We start from the raw sequence: 18,710 nt of genomic DNA, 5'->3' as shown, positions 1-18,710 counted from the left end.
GACTTGGTCACCATTACTGTTATATAATTTATTTCATGTTTAACACATGCTCCATGAATGTGAAAATCTGCTATTTGGCACCATTTTCACTCATTACAATCTTTTTTAAAATTTTTTTAAAGATTGATTTATTTAAGAGACAGAGTTACAGACAGAGAGAGGCAGAGACAGAGAAATTTTCCATCTGCTGACTCACTCTCCAAATGGCTGTGAAGTGGAGCAGCCAGGCTCCAGTTGGCTCCCGTATGGGGAGCTAGCGCAGCAGATGGGGTTTTATGCACTATGCCACAGCGCAGGCCCCTACATTTTTTTTTAAGAAATATTTATTTATTTATTTGAAAGTTATAGTTACACAGAGAGAGGAGAGACAGAGACAGAGAGATGGTTCACTCCCCAGTTGGCTGCAATGGCTGGAGCTATGCTGATCTGAAGCCAGGAGCCAGGGGCTTCTTCGGGTCTCCCACGTGGGTGCAGGGGCCCAAGGACTTGGCTTTTCCCAGGCCATATCAGAGAGCTGGATCAAAAGTGGAGCAGCTGGGTCTTGAACTGGCTGCCCATATGGGATGCCGGCACCTCAGGCCAGGGCGTTAACCCGCTGCACCAGAGCGCCAGCCCCAGGCCCCTAAATTTTTAAAATTTATTTGAGAGGTAGACAGAAAGATAGAAATCTCCCATCCACTGGTTCACTCCCCAATGATTATACTGGCTGGGCCTGGGCTGGGTCAAAGTCAGGAGCTAGAAACTCAATTCAGGTCTTCCACGTAGGTGTTGGGGACCCAATTATTTGAACCATACATAACCTGCTGCTTTCCAGTGTACATATTAACAGGAAACTGGAATTGAGAATGGAGCTGGAGCTGGAACCCAGGCATTCTGGGTATGGGATGTGAGTGTCTGAACTGGCACCCTAACCTCTGCACCAGACACCCACCCCAATCTAATCCATAATACATGGGCAGAGTTTAAAAGTCAAAACAATGGAAAGCGGGATTACAGGGAGTCCTATTCCCACCATGTTGGTACATTCACTCTTCTGCCCCCTCTAGGTATTATATTCATTAGTTTTTACTTATCCATCAAGGTTTTCTCTATACAAACACAGTTAAAGACAAATTCAGGTGTTCTTATTTTATACTTTTGTTTTTAAATACATATTATATGTATAGTTCTACACTTTGAAAGCAGAAGTTCATAACCAGGATAAGCTTTTGAACAGATTGAAAAACATAATCCTACAATATTTTTAATGATGTTTTACATGTATTCATCATAACTTTCATCAGATTTTCAGAATCATGTATGACCCAAAACAAATTAAGAACCATTATTCTAGAAGAGTTTACAGATCGCATAACAGCCTCCTGGATTTATAACAAACCATGAAAATGCAGTAAAATATAAGAGTAAAAAAAACATGCCCTATATAGAAAAATGTATCTGAATAAATATGCACTTAGTTAATTTAATGTAGTTTTATTTTTCAATTCTTTTTACTATTTGAAATACAAGGAAGGGAGAACATTTGTAGTTAATTCATCATGAGGCTAGCAAATAAACACTTATTAAGCCAAATGAGGATTTACAGATATTTTATTTCCAGAGTCCTCTATTGTATCAAATATAAGGGAAGAAATTGTTAATAGTTGTTTTAACTTCAGTAAGTGAATGATTTGATTTACAACAGATACTTTGTAGAAGACAATTCTTTTTACCTAAGTAAACATTTTTATGATAAGCTGAAGCTTTTTCCATTAGGAGAAAGTTGAATCCTACTCTAAACAATGAATATGCTAAAGGAACATTTGTTGGATAAAGTAAACATTAAAAAAAGACATTAAAGGCAAGAGGATATTTAGAATTATGTAGGAACTGGTATTTGCATTCAAAATGTGATCTCATTATATGTTTATACACATTCTATATAAATTTGCATAATATATTACTAAATTAAAAGTTCACCAGTTCTAAAGTAAATTTTTGAAAATTAATTGAATATTCATATTGTCTAGAAGTTGTTATTCCTTGATAAACTAATCCCTATTACCATGTTAATAAAAGTAAGTCTATAAAAACATCCGTGAAAATGTTGTCTTTCAAGCGTTGCCCTTTTTGGATTTCTTACTGATGAAAATTTATGCTCCTGAACTTATAAACTGAATGAAGACCATATTTGCTGGGGCTTTGCAAAATTTTTCTAAAAATTAAGCTTTTTAGAAGTTCAAGCATTCAAAACAAATACCAAACAGATTAGGTTTCACTTTACTCATTTTTCTAATCTAAACCATCTAAAAAGATTCTGTACTTATCTAGCTATGAATAATAACTTATATTTATAGCCTGGCAGATTCTTAAGTAAAGTACACTGATTTTCTGTTCTCACTAGATGAATATACAGAAAATTCTTAAATTCACTCCACATTTCAGATATGCCAGTAAGTAAGGAAGATTAACAAATGCTTTTACACCTCTTGATTAGAAATTATAATTATTTTCTTTGTGATAATTTATAGATATGACTCTAAAAATAAGGAAAAATGTACCTTGGGTCATAAATCTTGCAGGTATAAAATTATTTTGTGATTGATATTATGAAAGCTTTTACTAGGTAGATCTTTCTGGCAGATTTTGTGTTGAAAATACTGTTTGTAACATAATGAATGTAGTATCACAAACCTGTCAAGAATTTTTTCTATCAAAAATGACAAAGTTTTGATTGGCATATCCATCTCCTGATGGAGCCTGTCTCCTGAGAGGACAACCAGAAGCAGTCGGGGTCTTCTCTTATTCTGAGGCTGAGTCCGTTTGAGTTCCTTCTTTTCAAAGCATGTTTAGGAGGGAATATTAATTATTGAGAACAGCTTGGATACAAGAGGCTTATAGTCAGGCAACGGAGCCAGAAGATAATTATTTTTCTTTATCTTCTATTTCTTGTTCTTTTCCTAATCTGGGTATATCTTTGAGTTTGGGGCTCCTTCATTGGGTAATCTCTTTTGGTAATCAAATTAATTTCTGTGTCAGATAGTTCTATTCAGCTTTTTTTTATTCCTTTCTCCAGCGAATACTAGCTGTGGGCTGCCTCTAAAAATGCTACGTAGGACGCCTATCTATACCTGTGGCACATACTTGGTGATGCTGGTCCCACCTCCAGGGGGGTCAGGCAGCTCGGCCACTCGCTCTCTTTTTGGTGGAACAAGTGGTTTGTCATCTTTAAAAAGTAAGTGAATTTTATTTGTGGTACTTTTCTTAATTTATATCAAACTATGAAATTTAAGATTTTCTTAATTATTTTAAGCTTAACTCTGTTAAACTCTGTTAAACGGTTGTTTAACATAGCTCTCTGATAACAAAAAAATTCTCATAGTAAGTTATAGGTTAGAAGATATTAAAAGCGTAATTTGTATAGATGACATAATAGTATACTTTTGAAAACTATCCTGTAAAGTGACTAAAAATATTCATAATAATCAGTCAAGTTTTAGGAAGTTCATTTTATGATGTAGATACAAAATATTAAGCAAAAAATGTGGAACAAAAATAATATGTGTAAAAATCCATCAATGTTTTAAAATGTACATATATTTTTGTGTAAGAGTGGAACACACTATAATAAAGACATGATTTTGGCTTCAGAGTAAGCACACAGTTAAATGAAATGAAATATAAAATTGAAAATGTTTCTTTTATGTTGCCATTTTGCAGCATTCTTGCCTTGGGGACCTCATTTAACCCCCTGAGCCTCAGTTTTCCCAACTGTAAAAAATAAAAGACTGATGGTACCTCATACCATTGTGAGATGAGTATATGCAGTAAATATGTTAGAATATTTCTAAAATACACACATGAAACAAAACAAAATATTTGTTATGTTTATGGTAATGTTTTTGCATTTTTTTCTTGAAATTTGTTTAAGCACATAAGATTTAAATGTTTGTTTTTTTTTTTTTAAAGGCGACTTGGCTATTTATTATCATTATCAAGTAGTATGTCTTTTTTTTTTTTTTTTTTTTTTTGATGGAGTTAGATAGTGAGAGAGACAGAGAGAAAGAAAGGTCTTCCTTCCATTGGTTCACCCCCCAAATGACCACCACGGCTGGAGCTACGCCAATCCGAAGCCAGGAGCCAGGTGCTTCTCGTGGTCTCCCATGCGGGTGCAGGTGCCCAAGCCCTTAGGCCATCCTCCACTGCCTTCCCGGACCGCAGCAGAAAGCTGGACTGGAAGAGGAGCAACTGGGATAGAATCCGGTGCCCATATAGGATGTTGGCGCCGCAGGTGGAGGATTAACCAAGTGAGCCACGGTGCCAGCCCCATGATTTAAATGTTTGAAATCAGTGTACTTATTCATTTCTTATTTTTTTAAAGATTTATTTATTTACTTGAAAGTCAGAGTTACACTGAGAGAGAAGGAGAGGGAGAGAGAGATAAAGTCTTCCATCCACTGGTTCACTCCCCAATTGGCTGCAATGGCCAGAGCTGCACCGATCCAAAGCCAGGAGCCAGGAGCTTCTTCTGGGTCTCCCATGCGGGTGTAGGGGTCCAAGGATTTGAGCCATCTTCTACTGCTTTCCCAAGCCATAGCAGAGAGCTGAATCTGAAGTGGAGCAGCTGGGACTAGAACTGGCACCCATATGGGATGCCAGCACTGCAGGCGGCGGCTTTATCCACTATGCCACAGTGCCAGCCTCCACTTATATTCATTTCACAATATTTTATATTCTGTCCTCTTAAAATCATTTTTTCTGTTTTTAAAGATGTATTTATTTATTTTGATAAGCAGAATGAAATTACGAGAGGGAGAGACAAAGAAACTAGATACCTTTTTAAAATTATTATTATCTGAAAGGCAGCTACAGAGAAAGAGGGAGAGACAGAGAGAGAAAGAGATCCTCTCTCTGCTGGTTCACTCCCCGCATGGCCATTCCAGGGTCTCCCACGTGGCTGGCAGGGGCCCAAGTACGTGGGCCATGATCTGCTGCATTCCCAGGCACAGTAGCAGGGAGCTGTGCCATAATTCTGGCCTTGAGAGAAGTATCTTCCATCTGCTGGTTCACTTCCCCAAATGCGCTCAACAGTCAGACCTTTTGGGTCTCTGTGTGAGTGGCAGGAACCCAAATACTTGGGCCATCGTCAACTGTTGGCATGAAGCCGGGCTGGATGTGTGGAATAGATAGGACTTGAGTGGGCACTCTGATAGGGGGTGGGTGTCCCAAGCAGCAGCACCACTTGCTGCCCCATAATGTCTGTCCCCAAATACTTTTCTTACAACAATTCCATTCAATATTTCACTTTGCATTTAGATTTTTAAAAAACATTTCTTATTCTCACCAAAGCCTGCAAATATAAATTTGACCTCAGCAGTTTAAACAGAATCATTTGTCCTAAATCAACTTATACTTTATATCATCTAAAGTAGTTGTGTATACTTGGAATTTGCATGTTTATAACAACACCAAACTCACTTTTTGCCTTTAGAATTAAACTAGTAGGATTTTTTTCTCTAACAGTTCATGTAGCCATTATGTCCTCTTTAGCCCCTGGGGTAGAGTAAATTGGGTACTAAAGTGTGTGTGTGTGTGTGTGTGTATAAACCATAACAGCTTTATTAAAATATAACTCACACACCATAAAATGCAATCCTTTAAAGTGGCTTTTAGGATGTTCACAGACTTGTGCAGTAGTCAACACCCCAAAAAAAGAAGCTCTTGTCCATCAGCAGTCATTTTTCCTATTCCTCAACCTCTGGCATCCACCAGTCTACATTATCTTTATGGTTTAGCCTTTTGTGACTGGCTTTTTAACTTAATGTTTCAAGATTCAATCGTAGCATGAATCAGTACTTTGTTCCTTTTTTTGTCTGCATCACATTCTGTCATGTAGATGATATGCCATTTTGTTTATACACTTACCAGTAAATGGACATTTGAGTTACTTCTTTTTGGCTATTTTGATTAATGCTACTGTGAACATTAATGTAAGTTTTTGTGTAGACATGTTTTTGTTTCTCTTGGCATTGCATGTCTACTTATACAGCAATGTGGTAAATGCCTACCTTTTGAGGGCCTGCCAAACAGTTTTCCAAACGGCTCTACCATTTTTCATTCTTGTCAGCAATGTGTAATAGTTTAATTGTCCTACATCCTCACCAACATTTGTTATTTCCCATTTTTAAAATTACAGCCAACCTAGAGGATATGAAGTGGTCTCTCATTGTGGTTTTGCTTTGCATTTCCCTAATGATTAATGATAATGAATGTCTTTTATGTGCTTATTGGCCATTTGTATATCTTCTTTGGAAGAATATCTATTCTAACCCTTTATCCTTTTCAAAATTGGGTTATTTTTCTTTTTATTGACCACTAGTCTCATTAAACTCTTTTTTAGTCTTGTCAGCATGGCTTTTTTCACTCTATTGAAGTTGGCCCATATGATTAAAGCAAGTCTTTGTGGTACTATTTTTTCATGAAGATATAGCTGACACATGGATTCTATTTTAGTTTAACAAATCAATAAATGCTTAATTTCCTTTGGTGTCCTGTTCCACAGTGGTTACTGGGGGAGGGGAAAATAATGTTGCTGAGAGATGATAGCTGATGCTGTATCACTTTGCTGGAAGCGCATGGAACAGATGCATGCGCTTCAGAATCAGGAAAAGCAAGCATCGCTGTGGGGTAGGGTAGGAAGCTCAGGGGTCTTGAGTTGAAGTCATGAAAAATATAACGGCCAAGTGCAAGCAAGATGTAGGTATGGTAAACACAAAGAGATTGGGGATATCATTTTATTGGGGGGCATTATGGGACAGTAGAAAATAGAAAATAAGTAGAAAGTGTAGTTCAGGTTACAACTGAAATCGGGAAAGATGAGGATCCGGACTACTAGGGTGATGGGAATAAGAAAATGAAACAACGCAAGAATTTTATGTTTGAAAGTGGAGAAGGAAATAGTCCGACAAGTGCATCAAGTGCAAGGGTGCTAAGGTAGACCCTTGACGTGTTTTAATCACTGAATTCTCACAGCAACTGTGTAGGGTGTGCATTTGTATTATCCCCACTTTACAAATGAAGAAACTGAGTAGAATTCAAACCCTGAGACCTAAGCCCATGATCTTCTCACCATACTGCCCTGTTAAGGGAAACGGCCAAAGTGTCTCCGGAGGGTTAGCGTCAGTGCCTGCAAGGCTCGCAGCTGAGCTGTTTGCACACCAACCCTTACTGAGCGCTGATGACGTGTGCAGTATTTCCTGTGAACAGTTACCATGTGATGTTAATAACCAGAAACGCTCTTACAGTTACTCTTTTAGCAATCTATATGGAAAAAACCTTCATGCAAAAGTTGCTATTTTAAAAATACTTTCAAAAATATAGCTCGTTATTAAATGTAGGAGATTGTGGTTAAAGTTTTCTGTCTCGTGTGTGCATTCTCTGTCTCATCAGTACCCCCGATAGACAACAACTAAAAGATGACTTTAAAAATTATTTTATTTGTTTGACATGCAGAGAAAGAGACAGACAGAGATCCCCCATTCTCTGGTTTACTCACCAAATGCCTGCAATGGTCAGGGGTGGACCAGACCACAGCCACGAGCCAGGAAGTCAAGCTAGGGCCCTGTGGGTAGCAGGGACCAACTCCTTGAGCCATCACCTCTTGCCTCCAAAGGTGCACACTAGCAGGAAGCTGAAACTGGGAGGAGACCTGGGACTGGAACTCAGGCCCCCCAAAGGAGGAAGGCTCTGGGCCCCACGTGGCTTCTGCCCTGCCGCAAGAAGCACCCACGCCAGGCACGGTTTCTGTAGGAGTCTTGTCAAGAGCCGAATGTTTAGTCTTTGACACGTAGCCTCAGCCTCACTGAACAACTCACTGTTTGTTTCTGAAGTCCTAGCTTCCAGCTTGGTGTATAATATTTCCGACGGTCAGTTCACAAGTCGTGCGGATCTCATAGATGCTGCTGGAAGCTCACTGGGGCGTGGTGCTCTTGTACCAGGATTGGGTAAGAAATAAATGCACACATTTCCCTGGAAAATTCAAAGTTTTTAGCAATTTCTCTTGAAAAGTCTTGCCATTTCTCTTTGGCATTCTAGTCTCCTTGAAAAGAAATTAAAAAAAAAAATGTTTATTTATTTGACAGGCCGAGTGACAGAGAGAGAGTTAGAGACAGATAGAATTCATCTGCTGCTTCACTCTCCAAATGGCTACAATGTATGGGGCTGGTCCAGGCTGTACTAGGAGCCCAGATCTCCATCAGGGTCTCCTCTGTGACTGGCAGGGTCCCAAACAATTGAGCCATCATCTGCTGCCTTCCCAGGTGCATTAGCAGGAAGCTGGAACAAAAGTAGAACAACCAGGCTTTGAACCATGCTCTGACATGGGATGCTGATATCGCAAGTGCAGCTTAATCTGCTGAGCCATAACACTGGATCCTGAAAAGAATTTTTTTTAAAGATTTATTTATTTATTTGAGAGTCAGAGTTACAAAGAGAGCTGCTTTGGAAATGGAGCAGCCGGGTCACGAACCGCACCCATGTGGGATGCTGTCATCCCAAGTGGTCACTTTACCTGCTATGCTGCAATGCTGGCCCCAAAATAATTTTTAAATTCTTTAATTGTGGGAATTAATATAAGACATTGTAAAATTCCTCTGCACAAACTGTTCTTGAAGATGCTGTCTGTTATATTGTGTGATGATGCCTGTAACAAATTCTCAAAAGTTTATTCTCATGAGAATTGGTATACTTGCTATTGTTAGTGAATGAACTTTATGTATTGGATTTTGTCTGCCCTGTTGCTAGGAAGTTCACATTGAAATTTTGGGCTCAGTTATTAGGGCTTTTCATTGTATATTAATGTTAATTAATCCTGCTTTACCTATTTTATCCATTAGTTTATTGATTTATTTGAAAGGCAGAGTGACAAAGAGAAAGAGGGAAAAAGAGAAAGAGAATGATTGAGAGTGAGATCGTCTATCCACTGATTCACTCCCCACATCCCCAGATAACCACCATGGCCAGGCCAATACCAAGAGCTGGGAACTCCATCCAGGTTTCCCCTGTGGGTGACAGCGGCCCAAGTACTGTGGCCATCCTCTACCACTTTCCCAGGTGCATTAACAGGGAGGTGGCCCTGGTACCTGTATTTTTAATATAAGCCAATTGAGTCATTTTTGGAAGATAGCATGGATAATTGAGTTGGTGAGAACTATCTATTCTGCGATACTTACTCCTTCTCATGTAGGAGTTAAGCAAAATTGAAGTTTAAATACTGACTTCCTGCTGAGTCTCAGCCTGTTGCTTTGCCAAGTAAATCTATGGCAATAGCGACGTGGATTCTCTGCAGTTCAGAGAATCCTTGCCTTCCTGTTTTTCAGTAGTGCTTGGAAGAAGTGTTTATCTAGGCAGATGGTAACAGGATGGTTGAATAAAGTATGTTCATTTTGCAGGCGCCTGTTATGATACAGTGAACAACATGCTGTGGACATGCTCCAATGACTACATCGATCAGTGGTGCAACCCCGGGAATCAGGCCTTCCATTATGTCTGCCAGAGACTCGGAGTCAGTCACGTCATCACTGAGCCCAAAGGTGAGGTGCTCTGCTGGTCGTGCAGGCAGAAGTGTCTCTCCTGGGACAGGAGGGGGTACAGCAGCATGAGCAGCTGGGAACACAGACCCGCCTTACAATGTGTCCACCGCCTTTCAGCTTTGAACTAGGAATCCTGAAATCCTCTGTTATCTGTCATTCTGAAAGATTGTAAATAAAGATAGAGTATATAAGTAAATAGAACTTTTGAGGTGGTCCATAGGTTTTTCTGTTTTTGATACAGCCTTCCTGAAACTGTCAGAATGTTGCTGAAAAAAAAATTGCGTTATCTGTACTTGGCACATTGTTACAATCTGACAATGTTTATGTTGATAATGACTTATTTATCCACAAACTTATAGTTAGAATCTGCAGTGTTCTTATGAGGTTGGTCAGAACAGCAGTTCTACCACGATGAAGTGGGAGCTGGCTTGATTTGGAGCAGAGCATGAGTACTGACATACTTAGCAGCATTGTCAGTAACAGTCGTACCCTGGGTAGCGTTTAAATGGAGGGGACAAGAAGTTCCGCTAGCCTGAGATTGTGATCCTGGTTAGGGCAAGCAGTGAAGCAGCAAATCTGTAGAAATTTACTGGTGACTTCCGGGTAGAAAGGAAGCTATAGGAGATCTTGATAAGCTCTCCATACATCTTCCCAGAAGAGGCTATTGAAGGCCCAAGCTGTACACACGTCTCTGGCTGAGCCTGAGCCTGCGCCTGCACCTGCATACATATGCACAGATGTGATAGGACCCAACAGGAGTAAAAGTAAGGAACTGCCTGAACTTGGATGGCTCCCGTAAAACACGGTATCCATTCAGGGTGAAAATGTTACTGGCTCACGGTGTTTAATCATAATCTTTGACGTATCATTGGCTGAAAACCACTATGTAATATAGACAGGGGTGGCCATAGGGAGCCAGGCTTGTAAATAAAATCAAGAATAATAAAATTAAGAAAGAAAAAAATAAATAAGGCTTTAAAACAATTGAGCAGAGAATCAGTAACCACAGGCTTCAGGCAAATGCTGATGAAGACTTTAAATCTGCCATTGTATATATGTTCAAAGAAATAAGGACACCTTTACAAAAATTAACGGAAAGAATGATGACTATGACCAAACAGATTTTCAGTCAAAAAATTGTTTTTCAGGGGCCAGCACCATGGCACAGCACCCCATATAGGTGCCAGCCAGTTCAAGTCCTAGCTGTTCTACTTCCAATCCAGCTCTCTGCTAATGTGCCTGGGAAAGCAGCGGAGGATGGCCCGAAATCCTTGGGTCCCTGCACCTACATGGGAGACCCAGAAAGAAGCTCCTGGCTCCTGGCTTCAGCCTGGTCCAGCCCTGAACATTGTAGCCATTTGGGGAGTGAACCAGCCAATGGAAGATCTCTCTCTGTCTCTCCTTTCTGTCTCTAGCTCTGCCTCTCAAATGAATAAATAAATCTTAAAAAAGTGTTTTTCAAAAAAGAATCAAATAGAAATTATAGCTGTGAAAAATATAATACTGAGGCCGGCGCCACGGCTCACTAGGCTAATCCTCCGCCTTGCAGCGCTGGCACACCGGGTTCTAGTCCTGTCCAGGGCGCCGGATTCTGTCCTGGTTGCCCCTCTTCCAGGCCAGCTCTCTGCTGTGGCCCGGGAGTGCAGTGGAGGATGGCCCAAGTACTTGGACCCTGTACCCCATGGGAGACCAGGATAAATACCTGGCTCCTGCCATCGGATCAGCGCAGTGCGCCGGCCGCGGCAGCCATTGGAGGGTGAACCAACGGCAAAGGAAGACCTTTCTCTCTCTCTCTCTCTCTCTCGCTGTCCACTCTGCTTGTCAAAAAGAAAGAAAGAAAGGAAGGAAGGAAGGAAGGAAGGAAGGAAGGAAGGAAGGAAGGAAGGAAGGAAGGAAGGAAGGAAGAATACTGAACAGAGAAAATCCTTAGAGGCTCAGTAGCAGATTTTAGATGATGTGAGAAATAATCAGCAAAATAGGGACATAGACTGGTAGATTTAGCCTCCCTGAACAGAAGAAAGCACTTGTGAGGAGCACTGTAGACATTTTCTTAAACAAGATTTACGTATTTGAAAGGCAGAGTTAGAGAGAGAGATAGAAAGACACAGAGAAAGATCTTTCATCTGTTGGTTCGCTCCCCAATTGGCTGCAATGACCAGGGCTGAGCCAGGCTTAAACCAGGAGCCAGGGGCTACCTCCAGGTCTCCCACGTGGGCACAGGTGCCCAAGCACTTGGGCCATCTGCTGCTGCCTTCCCAGGCATACTAGCAGGGAGCTGAATTGGAAGTGGAGCAGCTGGGACTTCAGTTGGCATCCTATAGGATGTCAACATTGCAGAAAGCAGTCCAACCCACTGTGCCACAAGGGTGGCCCCCTAGACATTTTGTAAAATGCCACTCAGTTTGGACTTGTCTGATGTTTTCTCATGAAGAACTGAGGTTATGGATTTTGGAGATGAGTAGTATGAAGGTGATATTCCCTTTTTATTACATCATATTCCAAGTTACATAATAACTTATTACTACTGATATTAAACTTGATCACTTGATTTAAATGGTGTTTACCAGGTTTCTCCACTATAAAGTCACTGGTTTTCCCTTTCTATAGTCTGAGCTAGTCGTTACATCCAGACCTCATTCAAAAGGAGGGGAATTAAATTCCAACTCCCCGAAGAAAAAGTATCAAATAATTTGTAGATATATGTTAATCACTATTACAGTTAATTTCTGGAATCTGGTAATACTTTAAGATAATGCATATATCTATTTTTTTCTAGCTTTCAAATGGGTATCTTTGTAGGAATACTTTTTTTTTTTTTTTTTTTTTTTTTGACAGGCAGAGTGGACAGTGAGAGAGAGAGACAGAGAGAGAAAGGTCTTCCTTTGCCGTTGGTTCACCCTCCAATGGCCGCCGCGGCCGGGGCACTGCGCTGATCCGATGGCAGGAGCCAGGTATTTATCCTGGTCTCCCATGGGGTACAGGGCCCAAGTACTTGGGCCATCCTCCACTGCACTCCCTGACCACAACAGAGAGCTGGCTTGGAAGAGGGGCAACCGGGACAGAATCTGGCGCCCCGATCAGGACTAGAACCCGGTGGAGGATTAGCCTAGTGAGCCACGGCGCTGGCCTAGGAGTACATTTTATATAGATTTTTTTACTTGTTGGTATAATTGCTGATAGTATTTCCTTATAATTTTTTTAATGTCTATAAGACTTCTATTCCTTAATTTTTTAAAAAGATTTATATATTTATTTGAGAGGCAGAATTATAGAGAGAGGGAGAGACACAGAGAGAAGTTACTCCTCCAATGGCCGTAACAGCCGAAGTGGGTGGATCCAAAGCCAGGAACCAGGAGCTTCTTATGGGTCACCCATGTGGGTGCAGGGGTCCGAGCACTTGAGCCATCTTCTATTGCCTTCCCATGTCATTAGCAGGGAGCTGGATTGGAAGTGGGGGAGCTGGAACTGAAACTGGTGCTCACATGAGGTGCCAGCCCTGCAGGTAGAAGCTTAATCTATGCCACAGCACTGGCCCTTCATTGATTATTTAATAACTGTGCTTTTATTTCTGATTTTGGTATTTGTGTAAATTTACCAGAAATTACTAATTTTACTCTTTCAGTGACTTCTATGTTATGTGAGTTGTATCTTGAAAAAATTTGTAAAAAAACAACAAAAAACAGAAAATCAGCTGTGCATTAATGACTCCCCAGCCTCTGCCTGAATTTCAGACAATGCCTTGCCTCCATTTGCTTATCTAATGGGCATTTTCAACTTAGCACAATGAAAACATACCCTCTTTATTTTTCTTTTAAGATTTATTTGAAAAGCAGAGTTCTGTTTTTTTGGATAGGCAGAGTTAGAGAGAGAGAGAGTTATAGACAGTGAGAGAGAGACAGAGAGAAAGGGCTTCCTTCCATTGGTTCACTCCCCTAATGGCTGCCACGGCCGGTGCTGCGCCAATCTGAAGCCAGGAGCCAGGTGCTCCCTTCTGGTCTCCCATGCAGGTGCAGGGGCCCAAGCACTTGGGCCATCCTCCAGTGCCCTCCCGGGCCACAGCAGAGAGCTGGACTGGAAGAGGAGCCACCGGAACTAGTACCCGGTGCCCCAACTGGGACTAGAACCCAGGGTGCTGGTGCCACAGACAGAGGATTAGCCTAGTGAGTCACAGAACCAGCTGAAAAGCAGAGTTCCATAAAGAGAAGACAGAGAGTTTCCATCCCCTGGTTCACTCCCTACATGGCCACAATGGCCAGTGCTGGGCCAAGCCAAAGCCAGGAGCTTTTTCTGGGTCTCCACATGGGTGCAGGGGCCTGAGTACTTGGCCATCCTCTGGTGCCCTCCCAGGAGCATTAGCAGGAAGCTCCATCAGAAACACAGCATGCAGGACTCACATTGGTGCCCATATGGGATGCCAGCATTGCAGACAGTAGCCTAACCTGCTATTCCACAATGCTGACCCTAAAACCCTTTTCCTCCCCCTCTCCAAATCTGCACCTGCTGAGTCCTCCGTATGTCAGCCTGAGGATCCCATCTCCCATATGCCCAGACTAAAAGTTTAGGTTAGCTTTAACTCTCTTTCATACCCTACATCCGGGTGGCTTTCAGCAATCCTGTCAGCTTCTGCCTTCCAAATACATCCAGTCCAACATTTCCCGTCAGCGGTGCTGCTGCAGTCCTGGTCCAGGCTGCCGTGGTTCCACCTGGTTTACCGTAGCAGCCTCCTCAGCTTTCCTGTGGTCCTGTCCTCAGAGTTCCTGCTGCCCGCAATCCTTTTGTAGCTCGAAGTTCTCCCTTCAGGTCTGCTTCTCCAGGATTACCTAGTCCATTTCAGTTTTAATAGGAATAAAAAGCAACCTTGTTTGTTCTTTGCCTATTTAGACTATTTTCACCTCCATTTATTGCATGCCCATAACCCTCCATTAGGGTAAAAGGGTGGTTTTCAACCTCACAGATTTCACTGGTGGATATCCAGGCTGTGATGAATAAGTGGAATAAAAAGGTTGAGGTACTGTGATGTTTATGAATAGGGGGACTCTACCACAGTGCAGCCGTAGAGGTGGAGAGAACCTACTATGCTGGTTACCAGCAGACCCCGTGGGATGAGATGGCCTGAATTTACTCCCAGCTCAGTTACTTCATAGGTGTGTGAACTAGGGTAACTTACTAAGCCTCTCTGACTCTTGTTTTCCTACTTAAACAGTAGTCTAAATGTATGTTGTAAGGAAATGCATGTAAAGCAGGCGGCCCATTGTCCGGCATGTAGAATGAGCTCACTAAGTGGTAGCTACTCTTACTCTAGAAACATTAAACTTCCCCAGTGTTTCTGCCTTAGCACTCTGTGACAGAAAGAAGGGTTTTTAGCAGCAGTGGGAGAGGCTGGAGCCAAGAGAGCTTGAGAACGTCCCTGGTGTATGTGCGCCTTTTGCTAAGTCGAGGTCGGTTCCACCTGTAGAGGGACTGCCTGCAGCAAGGTCTGGACTCACTGAGTTTCTTTCTCGTCTTCTAGAAGAGGCTATAACTACGAATGAGGTTATAAACCAATTATTGCACCACGTTGGTGCGATGTGCATACACCAACTCAATCTTCTTGCTACGAACCCCAATCTTCCAATCACAAGTGTCTTGGGCAAGCAGCATCCAATTGAAGCACACCATCTTAGCAGTATTTGTGACATTATGGAGAAGGCCATGGTTAACGGCGACACCTGCATTATACGCTGCATTCTTGTTGTCTTTCAGGTAAATACTCTATTTTGTGAGGTAAACAAGCTGATATAGAAAAAGAAGCACAAATCTTGGCTTCAGCTAGATAATTTCAACCAGAAGAAAAATCTAACAATTCCTGTTTTGCATGTTACCGCCTTCTACTCTTAGAATTAGAATTATCTTATTCACTGTGCTGCAGTTAATGGAGTATTGCTATAGATAGCTAATTGCAATTAATATGTGTAAAATATTTACTATAATTATGCCATTACATAATAGAAGAGATTGTGGTTAAAAATCTACATGGTTATCCATTCATGAAAATACCTACCATGTATTTTTTTATAGTGATAATTTTATCCCCAGTAGAATTAGCATTTTCAGATGTACCTCTTATGTGTCTGTAGGTGGTGTTTAAATTTTTCTTCAGCCCACAAACTGAAAGGAATCGAGACATCATTCGACGGTCAGGATTGCTTCTTTGGCAGCTGTTGATGGCACCCAAAGATCAGATTTGCCCAGAAATTCAGAAGGAAGTCTGCCTCGCCATCAGGTAAACTGCAAATGATTTCCTTAGGACTCTTTGCAAAATATTCCCTGCCAGCTGGGGGTAGGGGCGTCTCTGTCCTGCCATTGGGACCGCATGCTTTGGGGCCAGTTTAGTGTGAGAGGGGGTTTGTGACCCCACCCCCAGAGGACCAAAGCTAACTGTGTGCCTGTACTTCCTCATCGCACCTTTTGTGTTTCAAAAATGAAAACCAAAACTCCTTTCCGTGGATGATTTGATTGTTTGTAAGCAGGTGGTGTTCTCATTTAGGAGGCAGTGTGATAGGATGGTTAAGAAGCAGGCTTTGGGAGCTGGTGTTGTAGCCTGTCGGGGTAAGCTGCCACTCGCACTGCCAGCATCCCATGCCACAGTGCCAGGTTTGAGTGCCAGTTACTCAGCTTCTGATCCAGCTTCCTGCTAATGCCGCTGCAACAGAAGATGACCCAAGTACTTGGGCCCCTGCCACCCAAGAAGGAGATCCAGGTGGGGCCCCTGGCTCCTGGCTTTGGCCTGGTGTCAGCCTGGCTGTTATGGCCATTTGGGCAGTGAACCAGTGGATGGGAGATCTCTGTCTGTCTCTGTCTCTCCCTCTCTCTTTGTCATTCTGCCTTTTACATAAATAACTAAATATTTTTTAAAAAGAAGAAGCAGGCTTTGACCACAGGCCAACCTAGGCTCTAGTGCTTGCCCTACATACCACTGACTTGCTGTGACCTTAGTTAAAGGTTTCTGTTTTCTCAGCTACAAGGTGGGCATAAAAATAGCACTTACTTTATAGGTTTGTAAGGTTTTCATAAGCTAAGACCCGATGCAGAGTTAGTATTCAACAATATTAGCCTTTATTAATTTGCATAAAACCTTGTTAGGCAAGAGGGAAGAATTTATGGGGTCATTTTCTATTTATTGTCATTTAACCTATCAATTTTGGGGGGGTTCAATGAACTTTTATCTAGGAATATAGCCTTCATGTGACCAAGTATAACTTAGTGACCAAGAGAGGACTGAGCAGTTGGTCTGAACAACTCATTTGACAAGGGTGAGCATAGAGGATGGGGACTATGTTCCTTTCCACAATAAATTATGCATTGGGTCTCCCTTGTTGAGCATTAAGTTGGTGCCATAAGGAAACTTCCTGGGTGGTGGGTATATTCATCATCTTGATTGTAGTGACGACTCCATAAGTGGGTGCATATGTCACACTTGTGCACTGTAAGCCTCAGGGAAACAATGAGGAGTGGCAGGTTTGGCACAGCAATTAAGATGCCACTTGGAATGCTTACCACCGCATTGGAGTATTTTGGTTTGAGTCCCGGCTCCACTTCTGATTCCAGCTTCCCTCAGATACAGAGCTTGGGAGGCAGCAGGTGATAGCTCAAGTAGCTGGGTCCCTGCCATCCACAGGGGAGACCTGGATCTAGTTTCTAGCTCCTGGCTACAGCCTGGCTCAGTCCTTGCTGTTGGAGGCATGTGGGGAGTGAACCACAGCAGATGGGAGATCTCTCTCTCTCTCTCTCTCTCTCTCTCTCTTTCTTTGCCTCTCAAACAAAATTTTGAAAAAGAAAAAATTCTGATGCCATGTGATACTACAAATAATACTTTCCTATTCTTCTTGCTCTTTTGGAAGAAGTGAGAAGTAGAAATTGTCTTTGTCAAGTGACATTTTGGGGGACCACCACCTGTTTACCTAGCTGGCTTGAATGATTGATTTTTCGTAGAATAGCATGCTCTTGAACCAGCTCTGCATCTAGTCTCAAGTAAGTTCTTGTTGTAATTCACAGAGGAGCAGAGGGGGTGATGTTCAGGAGGGAAGTGCCTGGACTAGATCATGACAGTAAGTTGAGGTTCAAGTGCTTTTATTCAGTGATGAACCTTGCCAAAGAGTTTTACGTACTCAAAAAGGCATCTTTAAAAAGAAATTTAAATTTAAATATTTACAGGTTGGATTTTCCAGAACATTTTGTTTAAAACTCTTTTGACATTTCTGTCATTTCAGCTCTGGCTTGAATATCTTGTACCCAGGGGAAACTGAAATCAATAACTTATTAAAGCTGGTCTTAACAGAAGGTGAGAATTATCCTAATTATCCTTGAACAACCATTGCTTTTCATTTTTGTTTTCCCGCTAAGGAAACAAGTGGATATTCAGATCTGTTAGCATGTTTTTCAAGTTATCTACATATATGCTAGCATCTCAACCATGTTGTTTCATAGATCTTCAGGCTTCATAAACCTCTTTCTATATCTACTGCTTAGCATATATCCCTGATTGTAGACGTTCAACACATCTTTAAAAATCAGGACTTCCTGTTGATTCTCAGCCAGTTTTTTTTCACACACGAGAACCCAACTTTTTAACAGCAACAAAAGATACCAGGTGAAGGACACTTTGCATTTAAAAGCAACATTAATTTAAGAAATTAGGAATCAAACTTTATGATCTCTCAGGGAGTAATGACCCTTAAATCAGGAGGTACTGACTAAACAAGTCCAGGTGGTTGTGGTGTCATTTTTTGTTGTTCCTGTCATTTATTTGAATGCCTGGTGTTCCTAGATTGTCAACAGTCACTTGTTAAACACTTTTTAAAGAAAGCATCCATTTTCTAAACACTGTTACTGTGGTAGTTCACAGAGCTTTGTTCTGTGCCAGGAGAGAGAAACAGCGGCCTCTCCCAGCTGCGGGATGTGATCCTAACCAATTTAGCTGAACAGCTTCAGAACAACCGATTTGGCAGTGATGAGGATGACCATTACAGGTGACTGCAGCTACCTTAGTCACTGCTAACTGTTCTTTGTGTTCTTCTAAGTAACCAGTTTACATTTAAATGGGTTTGATCAGTGTTCGTCTCCTGTTACAGCTATTATGCTCAGAAGCTTGTGAGCCTAAAG

The 18,710-nt window shown here is 41.6% G+C and overlaps 1 protein-coding gene across 8 annotated transcripts in view; it reads left to right on the top strand.

The window, feature by feature from the left end:
• Positions 1-18,710, top strand: part of HECTD4 (HECT domain E3 ubiquitin protein ligase 4) — a 200,810-nt gene that overhangs the window by 89,741 nt on the left and 92,359 nt on the right. For all 8 annotated transcript variants that reach the window (XR_016227112.1, XM_070066217.2, XM_070066215.2 and 5 more), the window contains exons 9-15: positions 3,056-3,214; positions 7,869-7,982; positions 9,429-9,569; positions 15,079-15,311; positions 15,686-15,831; positions 17,819-17,889; positions 18,472-18,577. Coding sequence is in view for 7 of the 8 variants with exons in the window: in XM_070066217.2 (XP_069922318.2) it covers positions 3,056-3,214; positions 7,869-7,982; positions 9,429-9,569; positions 15,079-15,311; positions 15,686-15,831; positions 17,819-17,889; positions 18,472-18,577 (970 nt within the window). In the remaining variant the exon portion in view is untranslated. The remainder of the gene's footprint in view (positions 1-3,055; positions 3,215-7,868; positions 7,983-9,428; positions 9,570-15,078; positions 15,312-15,685; positions 15,832-17,818; positions 17,890-18,471; positions 18,578-18,710) is intronic.

Source organism: Oryctolagus cuniculus, chromosome 21 (assembly GCF_051225735.1).
Source record: "Oryctolagus cuniculus isolate XC-2025 breed Fujian yellow rabbit chromosome 21, ASM5122573v1, whole genome shotgun sequence".
In the NCBI taxonomy this organism is placed as follows: domain Eukaryota; kingdom Metazoa; phylum Chordata; class Mammalia; order Lagomorpha; family Leporidae; genus Oryctolagus; species Oryctolagus cuniculus.
The sequence above is the reverse complement of the archived record's forward strand: the minus strand, read 5'-3'. Positions and strand labels throughout refer to the sequence as shown.